We start from the raw sequence: 21,879 nt of genomic DNA, 5'->3' as shown, positions 1-21,879 counted from the left end.
ACAAAGGTGAGTTTTGTTGATGTTGACTGCCAGCTAATCGATGCTAACATGCTACGCTAATCGATGCTAACATGCTACGCTAATTGATGCTAACATGCTACGCTAATCGACGCTAACATGCTATTTACCGGCGGTGTTAAAGCAGACATGGCACAGAGATGTGTGGATAACCTGCAGATGCATTTATAACGATAAAGTCACAGAAATCACAAAGGTGAGTTTTGTTGATGTTGACTGCCAGCTAATCGATGCTAACATGCTACGCTAATCGACGCTAACATGCTATTTGCCGGCGGTGCTAAAGCAGACATGGCACAGAGATGTATGGATAACCTGCAGATGCATTTATAACGATAAAGTCAACGAAATCACAAAGGTGAGTTTTGTTGATGTTGTTGACTTATGTGCTAATCAGACATATTTGGTCGCGGCGTGACTGCCAGCTAATTGATGCTAACATGCTACGCTAATCGACGCTAAGATGCTATTGACCGGCGGTGCTAAAGCAGACATGGCACAGAGATGTATGGATAACCTGCAGATGCATTTGCAACGATAAAGTCAACGAAATCACAAAGGTGGGTTTTGTTGATGTTGACTGCCAGCTAATCGATGCTAACATGCTACGCTAATCGATGCTAACACGCTACGCTAATTGATGCTAACATGCTACGCTAATCGATGCTAACATGCTACGCTAATCGATGCTAACATGCTACGCTAATTGATGCTAACATGCTACGCTAATCGATGCTAACATGCTATTTACCGGCGGTGCTACAGCAGACATGGAACAGAGATGTATGGATAACCTGCAGATGCATTTGCAACGATAAAGTCACAGAAATCACAAAGGTGAGTTTTGTTGATGTTGACTGCCAGCTAATCGATGCTAACATGCTACGCTAATCGATGCTAACATGCTACGCTAATTGATGCTAACATGCTACGCTAATCGATGCTAACATGCTACGCTAATCGATGCTAACATGCTACGCTAATCGACGCTAAGATGCTATTGACCGGCGGTGCTAAAGCAGACATGGCACAGAGATGTATGGATAACCTGCAGATGCATTTGTAACGATAAAGTCAACGAAATCACAAAGGTGAGTTTTGTTGATGTTGACTGCCAGCTAATCGATGCTAACATGCTACGCTAATCGATGCTAACATGCTACGCTAATTGATGCTAACATGCTACGCTAATCGATGCTAACATGCTATTTACCGGCGGTGCTAAAGCAGACATGGCACAGAGATGTATGGATAACCTGCAGATGCATTAATAACGATAAAGTCACAGAAATCACAAAGGTGAGTTTTGTTGATGTTGACTGCCAGCTAATCGATGCTAGCATGCTACACTAATCGATGCTAACATGCTACGCTAATCGATGCTAACATGCTATTTACCGGCGGTGCTAAAGCAGACATGGCAAAGAGAGGTATGGATAACCTGCAGATGCATTTGCAACGATAAAGTCAACGAAATCACAAAGGTGAGTTTTGTTGATGTTGTTGACTTATGTGCTAATCAGACATATTTGGTCGCGGCGTGACTGCCAGCTAATCGATGCTAACATGCTACGCTAATCGACGCTAACATGCTATTTACCGGCGGTGCTAAAGCAGACATGGCACAGAGATGTATGGATAACCTGCAGATGCATTTGTAACGATAAAGTCACAGAAATCACAAAGGTGAGTTTTGTTGATGTTGACTGCCAGCCAATCGATGCTAACATGCTACGCTAATCGATGCTAACATGCTATTTACCGGCGGTGCTAAAGCAGACATGGCACAGAGATGTATGGATAACCTGCAGATGCATTTCCAACGATAAAGTCAACAAAATCACAAAGGTGAGTTTTGTTGATGTTGTTGACTTATGTGCTAATCAGACATATTTGGTCGCGGCGTGACTGCCAGTTAATCGATGCTAACATGCTACGCTAATCGATGCTAACATGCTATTTACCGGCGGTGCTAAAGCAGACATGGCACAGAGATGTATGGATAACCTGCAGATGCATTTGCAACGATAAAGTCACATAAATCACAAAGGTGAGTTTTGTTGATGTTGACTGCCAGCCAATCGATGCTAACATGCTACGCTAATCGATGCTAACATGCTATTTACCGGCGGTGCTAAAGCAGACATGGCACAGAGATGTATGGATAACCTGCAGATGCATTTGCAACGATAAAGTCAACGAAATCACAAAGGTGAGTTTTGTTGATGTTGTTGACTTATGTGCTAATCAGACATATTTGGTCGCGGCGTGACTGCCAGCTAATTGATGCTAACATGCTACGCTAATCGACGCTAACATGCTATTTACCGGCGGTGTTAAAGCAGACATGGCACAGAGATCATTTGCAACTATATTACGTTTCCTTCCACCCGCATTTAATGCGAAACAAACACTTACCAATCGACGGATTTAAGTTGCTCCAGTGTCACGAGATGCGAAAGTTCTGATCGTTTGGTCCGCACATTTTACCGGCGATGCTAACGCAGCTATTCGGCCATGCTATGGCTATGAATTCGCTCAATAGCTATTTCGCTCAATAGCTTCAGTTTCTTCTTCAATATTTTCATACTCCAACCATCCGTTTCAATACATGCGTAATCTGTTGAATCGCTTAAAATCCGAGTCTGAATCCGAGCTAATGTCGCTATTCGCCATTGTTTGTTTACATTGGCAGCACTGTATGACATCACAGGGAAATGGATAATGCCATCGCCAATAGCGAAAATCAAGCACTTTAAAGCTTTTTTAAGGATATTCGGAGACCGCTAAAATTTTGAAAAAAAAATTAAAAAAATACAACAAGCCACTGGGAACTGATTTTTATTGTTTTTAAGCCTTTTGAAATTGTGATAATGTTCCCCTTTAAATGGTGAAAAAACTGGATTCCATAATGCTAACTCATTGCAGTTTAATTTAATCTAATTGTTTTTTTGGCAGTGAAGTTGTCACGTTGTGTACAAACCCCGTTTCCATATGAGTTGAGAAATTGTGTTTGATGTAAATATAAACGGGATACAATGATTTACAAATCCTTTTCAACTTATATTCAATTGAATAGACTGCAAAGACAAGATATTTCATGTTCACATTTAAAGGCAGCAACACATTGCAAAAAAAGGCATTTTTTACCAGTGTGTTACATGGCCTTTCCTTTTAACAAGACTCAGTAAAGGTTTGGGAACTGAGGAGACACATTTTTCAAGTGGAATTCTTTCCCATTCTAGCGTTCACACATCTTCTAAGTCTTGACTACAGACAGGCCGGTCTAGTACCAGCACTCTTTTACTACTAAGCCATGCTGTTGTAACACCTGGCTTGTTGAAATAAGCAGGGGCGTCCATGATAACAACATATGTTGCTCCAAAAGCTGTATGTACCTTTCAGCATTAATGGTGCCTTCACAGATGTGTAAGTTACCCATGCCTTGGCCACTAATACACCCCCATACCATCACACATGCTGACTTCTACACTTTCACCCTAGAACAGTCCGGATGGTTCTTTTCCTCTTTGGTCCACAGTTTCCAATAACAATTTGAAATGTGGACTCGTCAGACCACAGTACACTTTTCCACTTTGCGTCAGCCCCTCTTAGATGAGAAGCGTTTCTGGGTGTTGTTGATAAATGGCTTCGGCTTTGCATAGTAGCGTTTTAACTTGCACTTAGAGACGTAGGGACCAACTGTGGTTACTGACAGTGGTTTTCTGAAGTGTTCCCTGAGCCCATGTGGTGATATCCTTTACACACTGATGTCGCTTTTTGATGCTGTAGCGCCTGAGAGATTGAAGATTACGGGCATTCAATGTTACGTGCAGTGATTTCTCCACATTCTCTGAACATTACGATGATATTACGGAGCGTAGATGGGGAAATCCCTAAATTCCTTGTTGAGAAATGTTGTTCTTAAACAATTTGTTCAGGCATTTGTTGACAAAGTGGTGACCCTCGCCCCCGTCCTTGTTTGTGAATGAGTGAGCATTTCATGGAAGCTGCTTTTATAACCAATCATGGCACCCACCTATTCCAAATAAGTCTTTGATGAGCATCCCTCAACTTTCTCTGTCTTTTTTGCCACTTGTGCCAGTTTTTTTTAAACATGTTACAGGCATCAAATTCCAAATGAGCGAATATTAGCAAAAAATAACCAGTTTGAACGTTAAATATATTGTCTTTGCAGTCTATTCAATTGAATATAAGTTGAAAAGGATTTGTTGTATTCTCTTTTTATTTAGCATTTACACAAGGTGACAACTTCACTGCTTTTGGGGTTTGTAGTATTGGAGTCCAAAGGTGGAGCCACCAAATGTTGTTGTGTTGCAAGAGAACCATTTCCAAGTTTCCCATCATGCAGTTCTCTATAAAGAGTGGTCATGTTTTTACACAGCAAGTTTAAGTTTTATTCCACTTCCACGTTGTTTCAAGTTGTTTGTGTTTACAAGCAGCCAAATAACTCCTACAAGGACTTTAATTTATTATTATTATTTCTGCTACAGGGAGTTTACTGGAATTCTTGAAGGACGGAGAAGGACAAGGGTTGAAGTTGCCCAACCTGGTCGACATGTCAGCCCAGGTATGCTGAGATTGCATTTTTTTCAGCAAAAGCAGCACATTTTAGACAAAATATTTCTGATCCAAACAAATTCTTAACAAGACGTTTATTCATTCTGCGGCTGGAGTGATTTTTCCACTTCTTCAAAGTCTTGCCGTTTGAAGAGAAAAGAGGTCATAGAATCAGAACCAGAATCAGAAGTACTTTATTAATCCCTGAGGGGAAAATGAGATTTTCAACACAATCCCATTTAAAGTCAGACAAAAATTACAGGGAGACAGAACAGGATCAAACATTACAGGGAGACAGAACAGGATCAAACATTACAGGGAAACAGAACAGGATCAAACATTACAGGGAGACAGAACAGGATTAAACATTAGAGGGAGGCAGAACAGGATCAAACATTACAGGGAGAAGGAACTGGATCAAACATTACAGGGAGACAGAACAGGATTAAACATTAGAGGGAGGCAGAACAGGATCAAACATTACAGGGAGAAGGAACTGGATCAAACATTACAGGGAGACAGAACATGATCAAACATTACAGGGAGACAAAGCAGGATAAATATTACAGGGAGACAGAACAGGATCAAACATTACAGGGAGACAGAACAGAATCAAACAATGTAAGGAGACAGAACAGGATCAAACAATACAGGGAGAAGGAACTGGATCAAACAATACAGGGAGAAAGAACTGGATCAAACATTACAGGGAGACAGAACGGGATCAAACATAACAGGGAGACAGAACAGGATCAAACATTACAGGGAGACGGAACAGGATCAAACATTACAGGGAGACAGAACAGGATTAAACATTAGAGGGAGGCAGAACAGGATCAAACATTACAGGGAGAAGGAACTGGATCAAACATTACAGGGAGACAGAACAGGATTAAACATTAGAGGGAGGCAGAACAGGATCAAACATTACAGGGAGAAGGAACTGGATCAAACATTACAGGGAGACAGAACAGGATCAAACATTACAGGGAGACAAAGCAGGATAAATATTACAGGGAGACAGAACAGGATCAAACATTAAAGGGAGACAGAACAGGATGAAACACAACAGGGAGACGGAACAGGATCAAACACTACAGGGAGACAGAACAGGATCAAACACTACAGGGAGATGGAACTGGATCAAACATTACAGGGAAACAGAACGGGATCAAACATTTCAGGGAGACCAAACAGGATGAAACACAACAGGGACACAGAACAGGATCAAACATTACAGGGAGACGGAACTGGATCAAACATTACAGGGAGACAGAACAGGATCAAACATTACAGGGAGACGGAACAGGAGCAAACATTACAGGGAGACAGAACAGGATCAAACGTTACAGGGAGACGGAACAGGAGCAAACATTACAAGGAGATGGAACTGGATCAAACATTACAGGGAGACAGAACGGGATCAAACATTACAAGGAGACAGAACAGGATCCGAGGTCGGGTCGCAAGGGCAGCAGCCACTTCGTTTAGCTCCTCCCGGGAGATCCCGAGGCATTCCCAGGCCAGCAGGGATAGATAGTCTTCCCAACGTGTCCTGGGTCTTCCCCGCGACCTCCTACCGGTCGGATGTGCCCTAAACACCTCCCTAGGCAGGCGTTCGGGTGGCATCCTGACCAGATGCCCGAACCACCTCATCTGGCTCCTCTCCATGTGGAGGAGCAGCGGCTTCTCACCCTATCTCTAAGGGAGAGCCACACCACCTAGGGGAGAAAACTTGTTGTGGTCCCTTGTACCCGTGATCTTATCCTTTCGGTCATAACCCAAAGCTCATGACCATAGGTGAGGATGGGAACGTAGATTGACCGATAAATTGAGAGCTTTGCCTTCCGGCTCAGCTTCTTCTTCACCACAACAGATCGATACAGAATTCGATTTACTGAAGACGCCGCACCGATCCGCCTGTCGATCTCACCATCCACTCTTCCCTCACTCATGAACAAGACTCCGAGGTACTTGAACTCCTCCACTTGGGGCACGGTCTCCTCCCCAATCTGGAGATGGCACCCCACCCTTGGTAACCTGGTAGTTTATATGTAAAATTTGTTGCACCACTACAGTAGACTAAAACAATAATAATTTGATACAAAAATGCGATTAATCTAAAATATAATCGACAGATTAAATGATTTACGAAATGATCATGAGGTACAGCTCTAATGCATTTGTTTAAGGGTATTAACCTTTTACAAGTATGGTACCACAGTACAGGGGCCAGTGTGGTTGCATTTGTGTTGCTATGGTAACCTCTATGTGCCGCTCACCTCGAAGTACACATTCTACACAAAAGATTACCGTTTAAAGTCTCAACCAATCTCTCTCTCTCTCAGTCGTCCTCAGACGAGCTTTCATCGGAGTCTCCAATCATTCCGGTTCTTCGTACACCCGTAGAGCTAACAGCATCCGCTTCTTTCTTCAGGATTTCCACGTACGATGTCTGTGGCAGTGGCCGGCAAGCCTCATCCTCCTAGCTGTTACCTTCTTGTTGAGCCTCGGCAGTCGCCCGTACAGGTCCTTGTTGGTGATGTGGATGTTCTGGTCCACATTCAGAACAGCTCGTAGCATTCTGGTGTAGCACCCATCAAAGGACTTCTGCAGGGTGGGTGTTAGGGTCCAGCTTTCGCAGCCATACAGGAGGACAGACTCCACAGTGGCGTGGAATAGACTCAGCTTTATGCGTCAGGGCCCTCCACGGTAGTGCCTTCCTGACCTTAAGGTCTTGTTCTGTGGAGTTCATCCAGGAACTCAAGTACTTGAAGTCCTTGACCTCTTGCTGATGTTGTTATTGGCAGGTGCTCCTTGTGTAGGTTATAGGTAAAGACCTCAGTCTTCTTTCCGTTCAGTCTGAGGCCAACCCTGGCACATTCCACCTCCACCCTGTTCAGGAGTTCCTGTGCCTGCTCCACGCGATCAGTCAACAGGACCTCTCGCAGAGCGTTGCCATCTGATGTTGTTATTGGCGAGTGCTCCTTGTGTAGGTTATAGGTGATTACCTCAGTCTTCTTTCCGTTCAGTCTAAGGCCAACCCTGGCACATTCCACCTCCACTCTGTTCAGGAGTTCCTGTGCCTGCTCCACGCGATCAGTCAACAGGACCTCTCGCAGAGCGTTGCCATCTGGCTTTGTTATTGGCGAGTGCTCCTTGTGTAGGTTATAGGTGATTACCTCAGTCTTCTTTTCATTCAGTCTAAGGCCAACCCTGGCACATTCCACCTCCACCCTGTTCAGGAGTTCCTGTGCCTGCTCCACACGATCAGTCAACAGGACCTCTCGCAGAGCGTTGCCATCCGGGTTTGTTATTGGCGAGTGTTCCTTCTATAGGTTATAGGGGATTTCCTCAGTCTTCTTTCCGTTCAGTCTAAGGCCAACCCTGGCACATTCCACCTCCACCCTGTTCAGGAGTTCCTGTGCCTGCCCCACGCGATCAGTCAACAGGACCTCTTGCAGAGCGTTGCCATCTGATGTTGTTATTGGTGGGTGGTCCGTGTATAGGTTATAGGGGATTTCTTCAGTTTTCTTCGCGTTCAGTCTGAGGCCAACCCTGGCACATTCCACCTCCACTCTGTTCAGGAGTTCCTATGCCTGCTCCACGCAATCAGCCAACAGGCCGTTGTCATCTGCATAGTCTAGGTCTGCCGGGGCCACAGCAAGGGTTCTTCTAGGCCTTATTGGTGTAGTTGTAAAGCCAAGCTCCTGCTCCTTCCCATTGATGGCTTTCGTGAGCGCGTAGTCCAGAGCTATGATAAAGAGGAGGGGGGCGACACTCTCTCCCTGCTGCACCCCTGCCAGGATTTCAAACTCCTCGCTGATGCCATCAGGGGTTACCACCTTGGCTCTTGTGCCCTTGTACATGGCCTCTATGGCCTGGAGTAGATTTGGGGGACCCCGTGAGCCTTAAGGATTCTCAGCATTATGCCTCTGTCTATTGAATCAAATGCCTTTTTGAAGTCGATGAAACAAAGTACTGTTGCCAATTTGAGATAAAGAGACAATTCAAATTTCAATGCTCAGTGGGTAAATGTCAAAAAACTGGATCAGTCAGGTCCTGAATTTTGAAAGCAGGAGAAAAGACTTCTGCCAGACTTGCATGTGTGATCCAGCTAAGTGGTGCTCATGCTAACTAGGACAGGCGTTTCTAATGAGGGCAATCAACCCGAAGGGCCCTAGAGACACCCAATGAAGGCTTTTCATGAAAATATGAGGCAGGTTATCTGTGTCATTGACAAAAACAAGGTGGAGTAGTACAGCACCACCATTATTCCATATAGTCTTCAAGATGTCCATAGCTGTCGGTCTTGTCCTGTGTTGGTTTTGTTCTATGGATTCCCTAGCTTGGTGTTTAGTTCTTGTCCAGAGCACCTATTTTGGTTCTATGGTGGTCCTGCTCTGATGTGACCACTAACCGAGCGCCGTTCTCCTCACCTGTCCCCGTTTTGTGTTTCCACCTGTTGCCTCAACTAATCATGCCCCTGTCGAACGTCCGGCGGGCCGGATCGAAAATCTTAACGGGCCGCACGTGGCCCGTGGGCCTTACTTTGCCCAGGTCTGTCCTACGGTGTGTAGTGAAGTATGTTTAGCTATTCCTCTAGCTATGATACTTGTAAAACACGTGGAGGCGAGTATTGGTGATTTAGAAGTAGCTAAAAACACTGTGGACAGATGTTAGCTAGTTAGTTGTTGGTTGGTTGGTTGGTTGGTTGGTTGGTTGGTTGGTTGGTTGGTTGGTTGGTTGGTTGGTTGGTTGGTAAGCAGCTATGTTTTACAGCACTGCTTGAAGAGTGGCGCTTCAATGTTTATAGCGCCATTTTTATCGTCCACTCCCTCGTCTGTCTCCACACTGTTTCTGCTTTTCCGTGCCCCTCGGCATGCCATTATGAAGAAAAAAAAAGTACAGGTATTTTTCTAAATGCTGTATAGCATCTTTTTTTAATTCATGAGTACCACGGTACTTTGTCAGTACAACCTCAACCCTTGAATTACATGCAATGGTTTGTGGGGAAATAAAATCCCGTTGCGCCCCCCCCCCTGAGTAGCTGCTATTTTAGAAATGTCCTGACGTTGTATACGGCGCCCCAGGGATGGCTCCGCCCACTGGTGTTTGTGAGCAGACGTTGAGGTGTGTGCTGCAGGTGGCAGCAGGCATGGCGTACATCGAGAGGATGAACTACATCCACAGAGACCTGCGCTCTGCCAACATCCTGGTGGGTGACAACCTGGTGTGTAAGATCGCGGACTTCGGCTTGGCCCGACTGATCGAAGACAACGAATACACGGCTCGCCAAGGTCAGTCTCCCAGCACACCAAATGTCTTCCACAACTCTTGTTCAGTTTGCACTTTTCTGTAGGTGTGTAGATACTGTACATACCTGGGAATTGGTACCAATTACTAGATGGTAACACTTCTGGTTGTGTTCATGTGTTAATGTGTGTTTAATAATATGTTTTAACAGTGATGAGTTATTAATGATAAATGGGTTATCCAGTTTCAGTATACATACATACATACATATACTGTATACATATTTACATACATACATACATACATACTTATACTGTATACATATATACATACATACATACATATACTTTATACATATACTGCATACATATATACATACATACATAAGTACATATATAAATACATAATACATATATACACTGTATACATACATTCGTATATACATACACATATATGTACATACATACATATATACACTCATACATACATATTTACGCTCATACATACATAAATACATATATATATACATACATACAGACTTATATACATACATAAATACATATATACATATATACATACTGTACATTCATATATACATACATACATACATATATACCCACATAGATACATACATACATACATACATATATACATACATATACTGTATACATACATACATACTTACATATACACGTATATACATACATATATATGTACATACATACATACATACATGCATACATATATACATATATACATACATACGTACGTACATATATACGTACATACATACATATATACGTACATACATACATACATACATACATCAATTTTTCTACCGCTTGTCCCTTGGATACATATATATACATACTGTACATACACATATACATACATACATACATATATACATACAGAATGTACATACATATATACATACATATATATACATACATACATACTTCTATACATACAGCACATACATACATACATATATACGTACATAATGTACATACATACTTATATACATACAGTACATACATACATACATACGTACATAATGTACATACATATATACATACATACATACATATATACATACATACATACTTATATACATACAGTACATACATACATACATACATACATACTTATATACATACAGTACATACATACATACATACTTATATACATACAGTACATACATACATACATACATATATACGTACATAGATACATACATACATACATATATACGTACATAGATACATACATACATATATACGTACATAGATACATACATACATATACTGTATACATACATATACTGTATACATACATACGTACAAATATATGTACATACATACATATATGCGTACTCATATACATACATACATATACACATACATACATACATACATACATACATACATACATAGATTTTTCTACTGCTTGTCCCTTACATACATATATATATATATATATACATACTGTACATTCATATATATATATATGTACATACATACATACATGTATACTTACTTAGATGCATAGAGTTATACATACAGTTGCAATTCCAAGACATTAGTTGGCAGTAGTGTATAGACTACGATGTGTTGGCTTTTCAGGGAGTAGTCTTTGCCATTACGCTGAAGACAATTTAGAGTGAAAAGCAAATGTTATTTTCGCTGGCATACAAAACATTGTAACTTGGATTGTTTCCCTTTTTGGAGACTCTCGCAAAGGACAGTGCGGCAAAGACACAAAAAACTCCCTTCTTGTCTCTCATGGACACACACCTGTTGTTGACTTTGGACGGACTATCGTCTGCACAACATCAAGGCCGTGGAACAGAGACACACTGTAGGCTTACACACACACGTGCATCCACAAAAAATATACGTCATATGCACATACCCCAACGCCCTTAACGCGAATCCCTTAGGGGCGATGGACCGCTGGGCAGCGCCTGAAGAGCTGCAGCCTGCCACAGTGGCCCCCACTTTCTCCTCTCTGTTGCAAGTCTCGAGATGTATGTTGTAATATTTATATGTGCTTTGCTATGGAGGGTTTTTTTTTTCCCGCTCCAAACTGAACAATCATCCCCACTGTCCTGCAGGTGCCAAGTTCCCCATCAAGTGGACCGCCCCCGAGGCCGCCCTTTATGGGAAATTCACCATCAAGTCGGACGTTTGGTCCTTCGGCATCTTGCTGACAGAGTTGGTCACCAAGGGTCGGGTGCCTTACCCAGGTGAGCACTCGGCATGTCACTCCAACTCGCACGGGACTCGTGTAGTTCGTCCCACACGCTGTTATATCTTAGCAAATGGTTGGGTGATCTCAACCTGGCTGTCAGAATGTGAGGTAAGACTTGATTACTTGCTCTCTGCCAACTTTAGACAGAAAATAAAGGAGTGGAACGCTGAGCGACTTAAATTGATTAGTGTGCAGGAAGAAGAGTTAGGACAGAGTAAGAAGAGGATTGGAGTCTTATTTGGTTGGACATGAACTTCACAAAATTTGCTATGGAAAGTCTGACATGACACATTTGTTGCAATAGGAAAATTGATAGACATTCAATAAATGTCACTTTCGTAGATACATTTATTTAGGCCACACCCACCAAATTATAAAAAATCATTTTAATAATAATAATAATAATATATTTTACTTGCAAATGCCTTTTTTAACAGCATTCACAGTCTGTGGTGCCGTCATGTGGTCAGGGAGAGCGTTCTACAGACTGTAAAATTCTGTCTCGGTGGTCCTTTGTACTCACAACCTACTGATCTCAGGGTGGACACTCTAACCACTAAGTCGCTGAGTAGTGGCCACAAATAGCTGTCCCCAACGAGTAAAATAAATAGTAGAAATAAAATGAAAACTACAACAGCCTAATATCTAGAACTAGCACAGATTTATCCAAAAAAGGCTTCTTTTTTTTTTTTCTAAAGAACGATTTTAAGCCTTTTTTAAAAGCATTCACAGTCTGTGGTGCCCTCATGTGGTCAGGGAGAGCGTTCCAAAGACTGTAAAATTCTGTCTCGGTGGTCCTTTGTACTCACGACCTACTGATCTCAGGGCGGACGCTCTAACCACTAAGTCACTGAGTAGTGGCCACAAATAGCTGCCCCCAACCTGTAAAATAAATAGTAGAAATAAAATGAAAACTACAACAGCCTAATATCTAGAACTAGCACACATGTATCCAAAAAAGGCTTTTTTTTTTTTTTTTAAAAAGAAGGGTTTTTAAGCCTTTTTTTAACAGCATTCACAGTCTGTGGTGCCTTCAGGTGGCCCCTCCGACCACCACCAATTATTCATTCATCATTCATTCACCAGTGTGAGCGGCACCGGGGGGCAAAGGGTGACGTATCCTGCCCAAGGACACAACGGCAGCGATTTGGATGTCAATAGGTGGGAAGCGAACCTGCAACCCTCAGGTTTCTGGCACGGCTGCTCTACCCACTACGCCATGCCGCCCCAAACTAGCACAGATGTATCCAAAAAAAAGGCTTTTTTTTTTAAAAAAAAGAACGTTTTTTAAGCCTTTTTTAAAAGCATTCGCAGTCTGTGGTGCCCTCAGGTGGTCATGGAGAGCGTTCCACAGACTGTAAAATTCTGTCTCGGTGGTCCTTTGTACTCACGACCTACTGATCTCAGGGCGGACACTCTAACCACTAAGTCACTGAGTAGTGGCCACAAATAGCTGCCCCCAACAAGTAAAATAAATAGTAGAAATAAAATGAAAACTAAAACAGCCTAATATCTAGAACTAGCACACATGTATCCAAAAAAGGCTTTTTTTTTTTTTTTTTAAAAGAAGGGTTTTTAAGCCTTTTTTTAACAGCATTCACAGTCTGTGGTGCCCTCAGGTGGCCCCTCCGACCACCACCAATTATTCATTCATCATTCATTCACCAGTGTGAGCGGCACCGGGTGGCAAAGGGTGAAGTGTCCTGCCCAAGGACACAACGGCAGCGATTAGGATGTCAATAGGTGGGAAGCGAACCTGCAACCCTCAGGTTTCTGGCACGGCTGCTCTACCCACTACGCCATGCCGCCCCAAATGTATACAAAAAAAGTTTTTATTTTTATTTTTAAAAAGAACGTTTTTTAAGCCTTTTTTAAAAGCATTCACAGTCTGTGGTGCCCTCAGGTGGTCAGGGAGAGCGTTCCACAGACTGTAAAATTCTGTCTCGGTGGTCCATGTATGTCATCCAAAAGAACTTGTGTGTTTTCTGATGGGGCTGCAGCGCCCCCTAGCTGGCAAAATAGACAAACAAAAACAATCCGAGTCAAGCCTGAATGCTCCTTAAAAGGTTTCTGCAACTTTCCAGGCGTGTTCTCCTGATGATGGAAGGAAGGAACCCAAAACCGATACAAAGTTCCGTGTTTCCCTTCCAGGCATGAACAACCGGGAGGTGCTGGAGCAGGTGGAGCGGGGCTACAGGATGCCGTGCCCCCAAGACTGCCCCCTTTCTATGCACGAGCTCATGCTGCAGTGCTGGAAGAAGACCGCGGAGGAGCGCCCCACCTTCGAGTACCTGCAGGCCTTCTTGGAGGACTACTTCACGGCCACCGAGCCTCTGTACCAGCCGGGCGACTACCTCTGAACCTTCCTCCGTGCGGACTCCGGTCTGGACTTAGTCCCTCTTTTTGTGGGCGTTGGTGAAGCTTCCTGAGCTCATTTTAGTTCCATGGTGGGACATAGACAGGTGTCCAAACATCTTCCAGGGAAGGATGCAAGATATTCTTCGCTTCGGAGGTCATGAAGTCAATCATTTGTGCTTTTTCTGACACGGACCCTTTTTTATCTGCAAAACCCTAAAAAGTAGTGAAATTGTCACGTTGTGTAAAATGGTAAATAAAAAGATGTAATTTGACCCCCTTAAAATGCTTCAAAGTGCAAGTTAAAGCCCTACTATGCAAAGCAAAAGCCATTTATCAACAACATCCAGAATCGTCGATCTGTAATTTCACCCCCTTAACATGCTTCAAAACTCACCAAATTTTACACACATATCAGGACTGGCAAAAACTGCCATCTAATAAAAAACCAAACCCCAAAAATCTAAATTGCGCTTAGTGCCCCCTTGGAAAAAACCCAGACAAAACTGCATGTAACTTCTGTTAGAAATGTCGTAGAGACATGAAATAAAAACCTCTATGTTGATCTGGCTTAGACCAGGGCCTGAGTAGCGGCGGCAGCGGCCAAAGGCGGACCCGATCAACGCTGCTTGCAGCTTTAATTCTTTCTTTCTTCCGCACGTATACTCGCCTATGCGCTGTATTTTGACCCCCTGACCATGCTTCAAAACTCACCAAATTTGACACACACGTCGGTCAGGCATGCCTTCCCAACATATTAGGCAGCCAAACCAGAAAAATCAAAATTGCGCGCTAGCGCCTCTAGGAAGGAAAGAAAAAGAGACTGCTTGTAACTTCCGTTAGGAATGTCGTAGAGACATGAAACAAAATCCTCTATGTAGAACTGACTTAGACCTAGATTCCCCATTAGAAACTCCCATACCTAAAATCAACAGAAATTTGGCAAAAACTCATTCAAAGCAAAATTTTTGCGAAAAATTCAAATTTTTCCTCTTTGAGCTGTAATTTGACCCCCTTAAAATGCTTCAAAACTCACCAAACTTGGCACACACATCAGGACTGGCAGAAATTGCAATCTAATGAAAAAAATAAAAAATAAAACTCAAAATTGCGCTCTAGCGCAATTTTTTAATAAAACACAGAAAAAACTCCTCCGAGGAAGAAAACACAAACCAAATTGCCTGTAACTTCCGGTAGGAATGCCGGAAAGACATGAAACAAAAACTTCTATGTAGGTCTCACTTAGACCTACATTTTAATGATTGACAGCCTGCAGAAAAAATCAACAGGAAGTTGGCAATTACCCCTTCAAAATAAAAGTTTTGTGAAAACCTGTCACCTTTCTTCAAACGAAAACTCCTCCCAGTGCGTTTTTCGTTTCGGCTTCAAACTCGCACTGGAGAGAGATTGAACCCTTTTGATAAAAGAGGTCGAGCAAAGTTTTGATTACTGCTCCGGTTTGGATTTTACGCGCCTTCAAAGAACCCCTGCGCAAAGTTTCCTAATAAATGTCATTTTTGCCTCTTTGAGCTGTAATTTGACCCCCTTAAAATGCTTCAAAACTCACCAAACTTGGCACACACATCAGGACTGGCAACAATTGCGAGCTAATAAAACAACCAAACCCTAAAACTCAATTGTGCTCTAGCGGCCCCTAGGAATACAACACAGACAAAACGCTCCTAGGAAGAAAACACAGACAAAACTGCTTGTAACTTCCGGTAGGAATGTCAGAGAGACATGAAACAAAAACACTATGTAGGTCTCACTTAGACCTACATTTGAATAATTAACATACTTTAGCAAAAATCAACAGGAAGCTTGATATTTTCACTTCAATACAACAACTGCATTACTTTCACAATGCATTAAATAGTGGCACCAAGGCTTCTTCAGCCGTGGGTCTCAGGGGCAGCAGCCAAAGGCGCGCTCGCACCTTCGCACCCTAATTTGACCCCCTCAACATGCTTCAAAGTGCAAGTTAAAGCTGTACTATGCCAAGCGAAAGCCATTTATCAACAACATCCAGAAACGCCAATCTGTAATTTGACCCCCTTAACATGCTTCAAAACTCACCAAATTTTACACACACATCAGGACTGGCGAAAATTGCCATCTAATAAAAAAACAAACCCCAAAAGTCAAAGTTGCGCTCTAGCGCCCACTAGGAAAAAACCCAGACGAAACTGCTTGTAACTTCTGTTAGGAATGTCGTAGAGACATGAAACAAAGACCTCTATGTAGGTCTGACTTAGACCAGTGCTTGGCAGCGGCCAAAGGCGGACCCGACCTACGCTGCTTGCAGCTTTAATTGATAAAGAAACTCCTTTTTTTTTGCAAATAATCATGGACTTGGAATGTAATGGCAGTAACACATGTCAAAAAAAGGCATTTTTACCAGTGTGTTACATGGCCTTTCCTTTTAACAACATTCAGTAAAGGTTTGGGAACTGAGGAGACACATTTTTGAAGTGGAATTCTTTCCCATTTTTGCTTGATGTACAGCAGGGGTCGGGAACCTTTTTAAGCTGAGAGAGCCAAAAATCCAAATATTTTAAAATATATTTCCGTAAGAGCCATATAATATTTTTTAAACACTGAACACAACTAAACGCGTGCATTTTTAAGTAAAACCAACATTTCTAGAGTATAATAGGTCTCTTATTCTTTGTAATAACATTGTTATTCCGAAGCTAACTGTGGAGGGGGGCGTGGCCTGTGGGCCTGCAGTGAACTGGGGTGTGCCAGGACCGGCCTCGAAATCAGCGACAGGTGCGTAGACGGCCCACCTGGGCCTTGTTATCTAATCGCCTGTCGCTCTGTTATAAGCAGCAGCCAGGAGGAGAGACGGGGTTGGGGCTGGGGCTGGAGCCAGAGCGTGAGCGAAAATGAAAGAGAAAAATACAATTGCTGGAAAGCAACTGAGGGACTTATTGAAAAAACAAAACAATATTGTAACCTTAAAACAGGCTCTCATGTCGGTGCTTGGGGGTCTGAAGAACCCCCAGGAGGGCAAGCCCCACACTAACCAATAATAAATAAATAACTTCTTACTATTAACGCAACTTCTTGAACAGGTGCGGTAGAAACGGATGGATGGCTTAAAAATGCAAGAGAATGTTTTATATTTTGAACATTATTTTTAACACTGTGATTACAAGTGGTCTAGTACCCGCACCCTTTTACTACAAAGCCATGCTGTTGTAACATTGTCTCGCCGAAATAAGAAGGGGCGTCCATGATAACAACATACGTTGCTCCAAAACCTGTACGTACCTTTCAGCATTAATGGTGCCTTCACAGATGTGTAAGTTACCCATGCCTTGGCCACTAATACACCCCCATACCATCACACATGCTGACTTCTACACTTTCACCCTAGAACAATCCGGATGGTTATTTTCCTTTTTGGTCCAAAGTACACGACGTGAACACAGTTTCCCCCAAAAAATGTGAAATGTGGACTCGTCAGACCACAGAACACTGTCCCACTTTGCATCAGACCGTTTAGATGAGCTCGGGCCCATCGAAAAGTTTCTGGGTGTTGTTGATAAATGGCTTTGGCTTTGCATAGTAGAGTTTTAACTTGTACTTACAGATGTAGCGACCAACTGTAGTTACTGACAGTGGTTTTCTGAAGTGTTCCTGGGCCCATGTGGTGATATCCATCCATCCATTTTATACCGCTTATTACCTTTTGGGGGCGCTGGCGCCTATCTCACCTACAATCGTGCGGAAGGCGGGGTACACCCTGGACAAGTCGCCACGTCTTCACAGGGCCAACACAGATAGACAGACAACATTCACACTCACATTCACACACTAGGGCCAATTTAGTTTTGCCAATCAACCTATCCCCAGGTGCATGTCTTTGGAGGTGGGAGGAAGCCGGAGTACCCGGAGGGAACCCACGCATTCACGGGGAGAACATGCAAACTCCACACGGAAAGATCCCGAGCCTGGATTTAAACCCAGGACTGCAGGAACTTCGTATTGTGAGGCAGACGCACTAACCCCTCTTCCACCGTGAAGCCCGTGGTGATATCCTTTACACACCAAAGTGGCATTTTGATGCAGCACCGCTTACGTGCAGTGATTTCTCCAGATTCTCTCAGCCTTTTGATGATATTACGGAGCGTGGATGGTGAAATCCCTAAATTCTTTGCAATAGCCGCTTGAGAAATGTTGTCCTTCAACAATTTGCTCAGGCGTTTGTTGACAAAGTGGCGACCCTCGCCCCCCGTCCTCGTTTGTGAACGAGCGAGCATTTCACGGAAGTTGCTTTTATACCCAATCTCCTGTTCCCATTTACTTCCAAATACGTCTTTGATGAGCCTTCCTCAACTGTCTCACTCTTTTTTGCCACTTGTGCCAGCTTTTTTTTAATCCAATTCCAAATGAGTTAATATTTGCACAAAAATACCAAAGTTTCTCAGGGTGAACATGAAATATCTTGTCTTTGCAGTCTATTTAATTGAATATAAGTTGAAAAGGATTTGTTGTTTTCTATTTTTGTTTAGCATTTACACAAAATGACAACTTTACTACTTTTGGGGTTTTGTATTTGTTATTATTCTTGTCAAAAACTCTTCAGGTCCTGGTTGATCTTGTTCTTCTTATCAGTACAAATGCCCACTTAACTGACGGCACCTCACTTTCCCATTGTTTTGTTACGCTACAGCCTTATTCCAAAATGGAATAAATTCCTCAAAAGTCTGCAAAAAAACTTCCAAAAATAGGTTTTGGCAAGCTTGTGGCATCTTATTCAAAAAATACTTGAGACTCAACAAAGTATTGAGCAAAGCCTGTGATTTTTTTTGTTTGGTTTTTATTTTCTATATATTTGATAAGTTAAATTTGATAAGTTAAATAAAAACAAAAGAAACTTCCCATTGTCATTATGGGGTATTTTCTGCAGAATTTTCAGGACAAAAATGAATTTGTTCCATTTTTGGACTAAGGCTGTGACATATCTAAGTTAAAAGTTCAAGTACCAATGATTGTCACACACAAATTATCGACCCATCACCCTTGAGCACCCCCTGGGAGGGGAGGGGAGCAGTGAGCAGCAGCGTTGGCCGCGCCCGGGAATCATTTTTTGGGGTGATTTAACACCCTAAATGTGGGGAAAAGTGAAGCACTGTGAATATTTTCCGGATAAACTATACTTTTTGCACAACTGGAGAAAAAAAAAACATTTAAATGAGCGTATGTTCCGGACTATAGAGCGCAAAAAAAATATGTCCACATATTAGCCGCAATATGTTGCGAAATAAATTAAAAAGGATATATTCTGTAAATGTTTGTTTACATACCTTAATTGTTTCCAAACGTTGCCTGTGACAAGGCAGTAAAACGGCTGATCAAACAAAACAGAAGTCATGGTCATGGACCCACTAGCTGTGGACGCTAGCGCTCCAATCAGCTAAACAGACTCCGCGGTGACGTTTCGGTGAATTTACTGAAGAATTTGTGAAAGCGGAAGAAAAATGTGTTAGCGAATTAGCTAATGCTAATGATGCTAGCTTTATAAAATTACGATAGCCCGTGCAAATACTTACAAAAACTCTCCTACAGACATCACACATGGGACGTTTTAGTAAGTCTGAATTCTTTTAGTTGTATTGTAAAACTTACAGACCCTGCTTGGCGTGAAGAATGAAGAATCCATACCAGTAGGAACGCTACGGATGGCTTAAAACCCCAACGGCGCTTCTACTTCCTGTTGAAAGCCCTACTTGGAAGGACACTGCAGCACCTGCGGTGAGCAAACTTGTCCAAAAGATGGCGCCATAGCACAAACAAAGCACAAAAAATAAATAAATAAGTATGTGGACGACTTTCCCTGTTGCCGCTCGGGTTCCACTGACCACCCAGGAAGGACATTGCTTTTTGGTTTGACTTTTTATTTTTCTATAAAGCTCTTTTCCAGCTCAGATCGCTCTTTCAGCCGCTGTTCTCTCTCTCTTTCGCTGATGCCGCTCTTCGTCCGTTCTTGCAGGCTCTCCAACTCCTTCCGCCCCGACCTTTCCTCCTTCTCCCTTTTTATGCAGCATCCGGAAAAATGTTAATAGTTTCCTGGTGTGTGAGCCACGCACCTGACTTGGATTGCGGCGGCGTTGCTCCGCCGCATTCTCCGCCTCCTTGCCGCCATCTTGGGCAGGGCTGCAGCGTGCCCCGCCCCGCCGTCGGCCCGTCGGCCGCGCCTCCCCACAAAGTATTTGCGTTACAGCCGTAAGCGAACAAAAATCCATAAATTAGTTGCGTCGTTTTACAAGCCGCAGGGTTGAAAGTGTAGGGAAAAAGTGTCAGTTTATAGTCCGGAATTTACAGTAACTGCCGTATGTAAAAAAAAATAATTTTTACATGTGCTTAAATGGTTAATTTATGTCAGTGTAAGGGATATCGACCACATTATGATGGATACTTTTAAAAAAAGCCTCCTGTTCACCTAGAATTGTCGTCCAAAAGTGAGACTTCTTCAGCGTGAAAAATGCAGATTTTTGGTAAGAACGTTTTTTATAATGAACAACAGAAGATGAAGCGAGTGAACCCTCTCCGGACGTTCCATCTTCAAAAACAAACAGGACATAAAAGTTCTTCAGTTGTTGATGTTTGGGTTCTCTTGTTTGCTTTTTATGCTCAAAAAGCTCAATAAACTTTAGTCCTAAACAAAAATATCAAACTTGTCACTTTTTTTAAATTAATTTTTGACATTTTTGTATGCCATTTGATCAGATAATGACACGTTTACATTAATAAAATAACTAATAAATACTAATTAACAGTGAATGTATGGGAACCTCACAATTCATGTTCTTGGGGTGACAATTGGATTCAGAATCGATTCTGGATTCAAACCCATTCTCGCAATGTTTTATTTGCTATAGTGAAACTTTTTCAAAACAGGTTGCAAAACCTCTTTTTGGTTGCCAAAATACGGCATGTATGCAGAGTCAGAATGGAAATGGCCCTAAAAACAACTTTTAAAAAATTGGTTCTTCAAAAAAACATTTTTTAATAAAACTAATAAAACAATTATATTTTTTAAAAATCATGAATTTATTTAGAATAAGTGTAAATTATAATTGTGAGTCAGTTGTAAATTGATTTTGAGCACCGCTACTAATTGTCCTTATTTGATCAAAAAGCCTTTAAAGGTTTAAAATAAAACATGGTACTTTATTTTTGTTTCAGGCGGAAGATGATGGAAAGATTTGAGTAAAAACAGTAAACAAAAATATAAATTCAAAAAATATATATATATATATATAAATGTTACTTTTTGTGTTGGTTCCATTTTTGTCGCGCCATGACTAGGGAAGGTTGTGTGGATTGGGCCATATACATATGTACATATAAGTATAAGTATATGTGTATATATATATATATGTATATATAATAATCAATAAAATT

General features: G+C 42.1%; 1 protein-coding gene across 4 annotated transcripts in view; it reads left to right on the top strand.

The window, feature by feature from the left end:
* The window catches only part of LOC133549043 (tyrosine-protein kinase Fyn-like), a 97,949-nt gene extending 76,808 nt beyond the window's left edge, over positions 1 to 21,141 (top strand). For all 4 annotated transcript variants that reach the window (XM_061894121.1, XM_061894120.1, XM_061894118.1 and 1 more), the window contains 4 exons: positions 4,533 to 4,609; positions 9,746 to 9,899; positions 11,972 to 12,103; positions 14,260 to 21,141. In XM_061894121.1, coding sequence (XP_061750105.1) covers positions 4,533 to 4,609; positions 9,746 to 9,899; positions 11,972 to 12,103; positions 14,260 to 14,468 — 572 coding nt within the window. In that variant the 3' untranslated portion in view covers positions 14,469 to 21,141. The remainder of the gene's footprint in view (positions 1 to 4,532; positions 4,610 to 9,745; positions 9,900 to 11,971; positions 12,104 to 14,259) is intronic.
* Positions 21,142 to 21,879: the final 738 nt, after the last annotated feature.

Source organism: Nerophis ophidion, linkage group LG03 (genome assembly GCF_033978795.1).
Source record: "Nerophis ophidion isolate RoL-2023_Sa linkage group LG03, RoL_Noph_v1.0, whole genome shotgun sequence".
Lineage (NCBI taxonomy): Eukaryota > Metazoa > Chordata > Actinopteri > Syngnathiformes > Syngnathidae > Nerophis > Nerophis ophidion.
The sequence above is the reverse complement of the archived record's forward strand: the minus strand, read 5'-3'. Positions and strand labels throughout refer to the sequence as shown.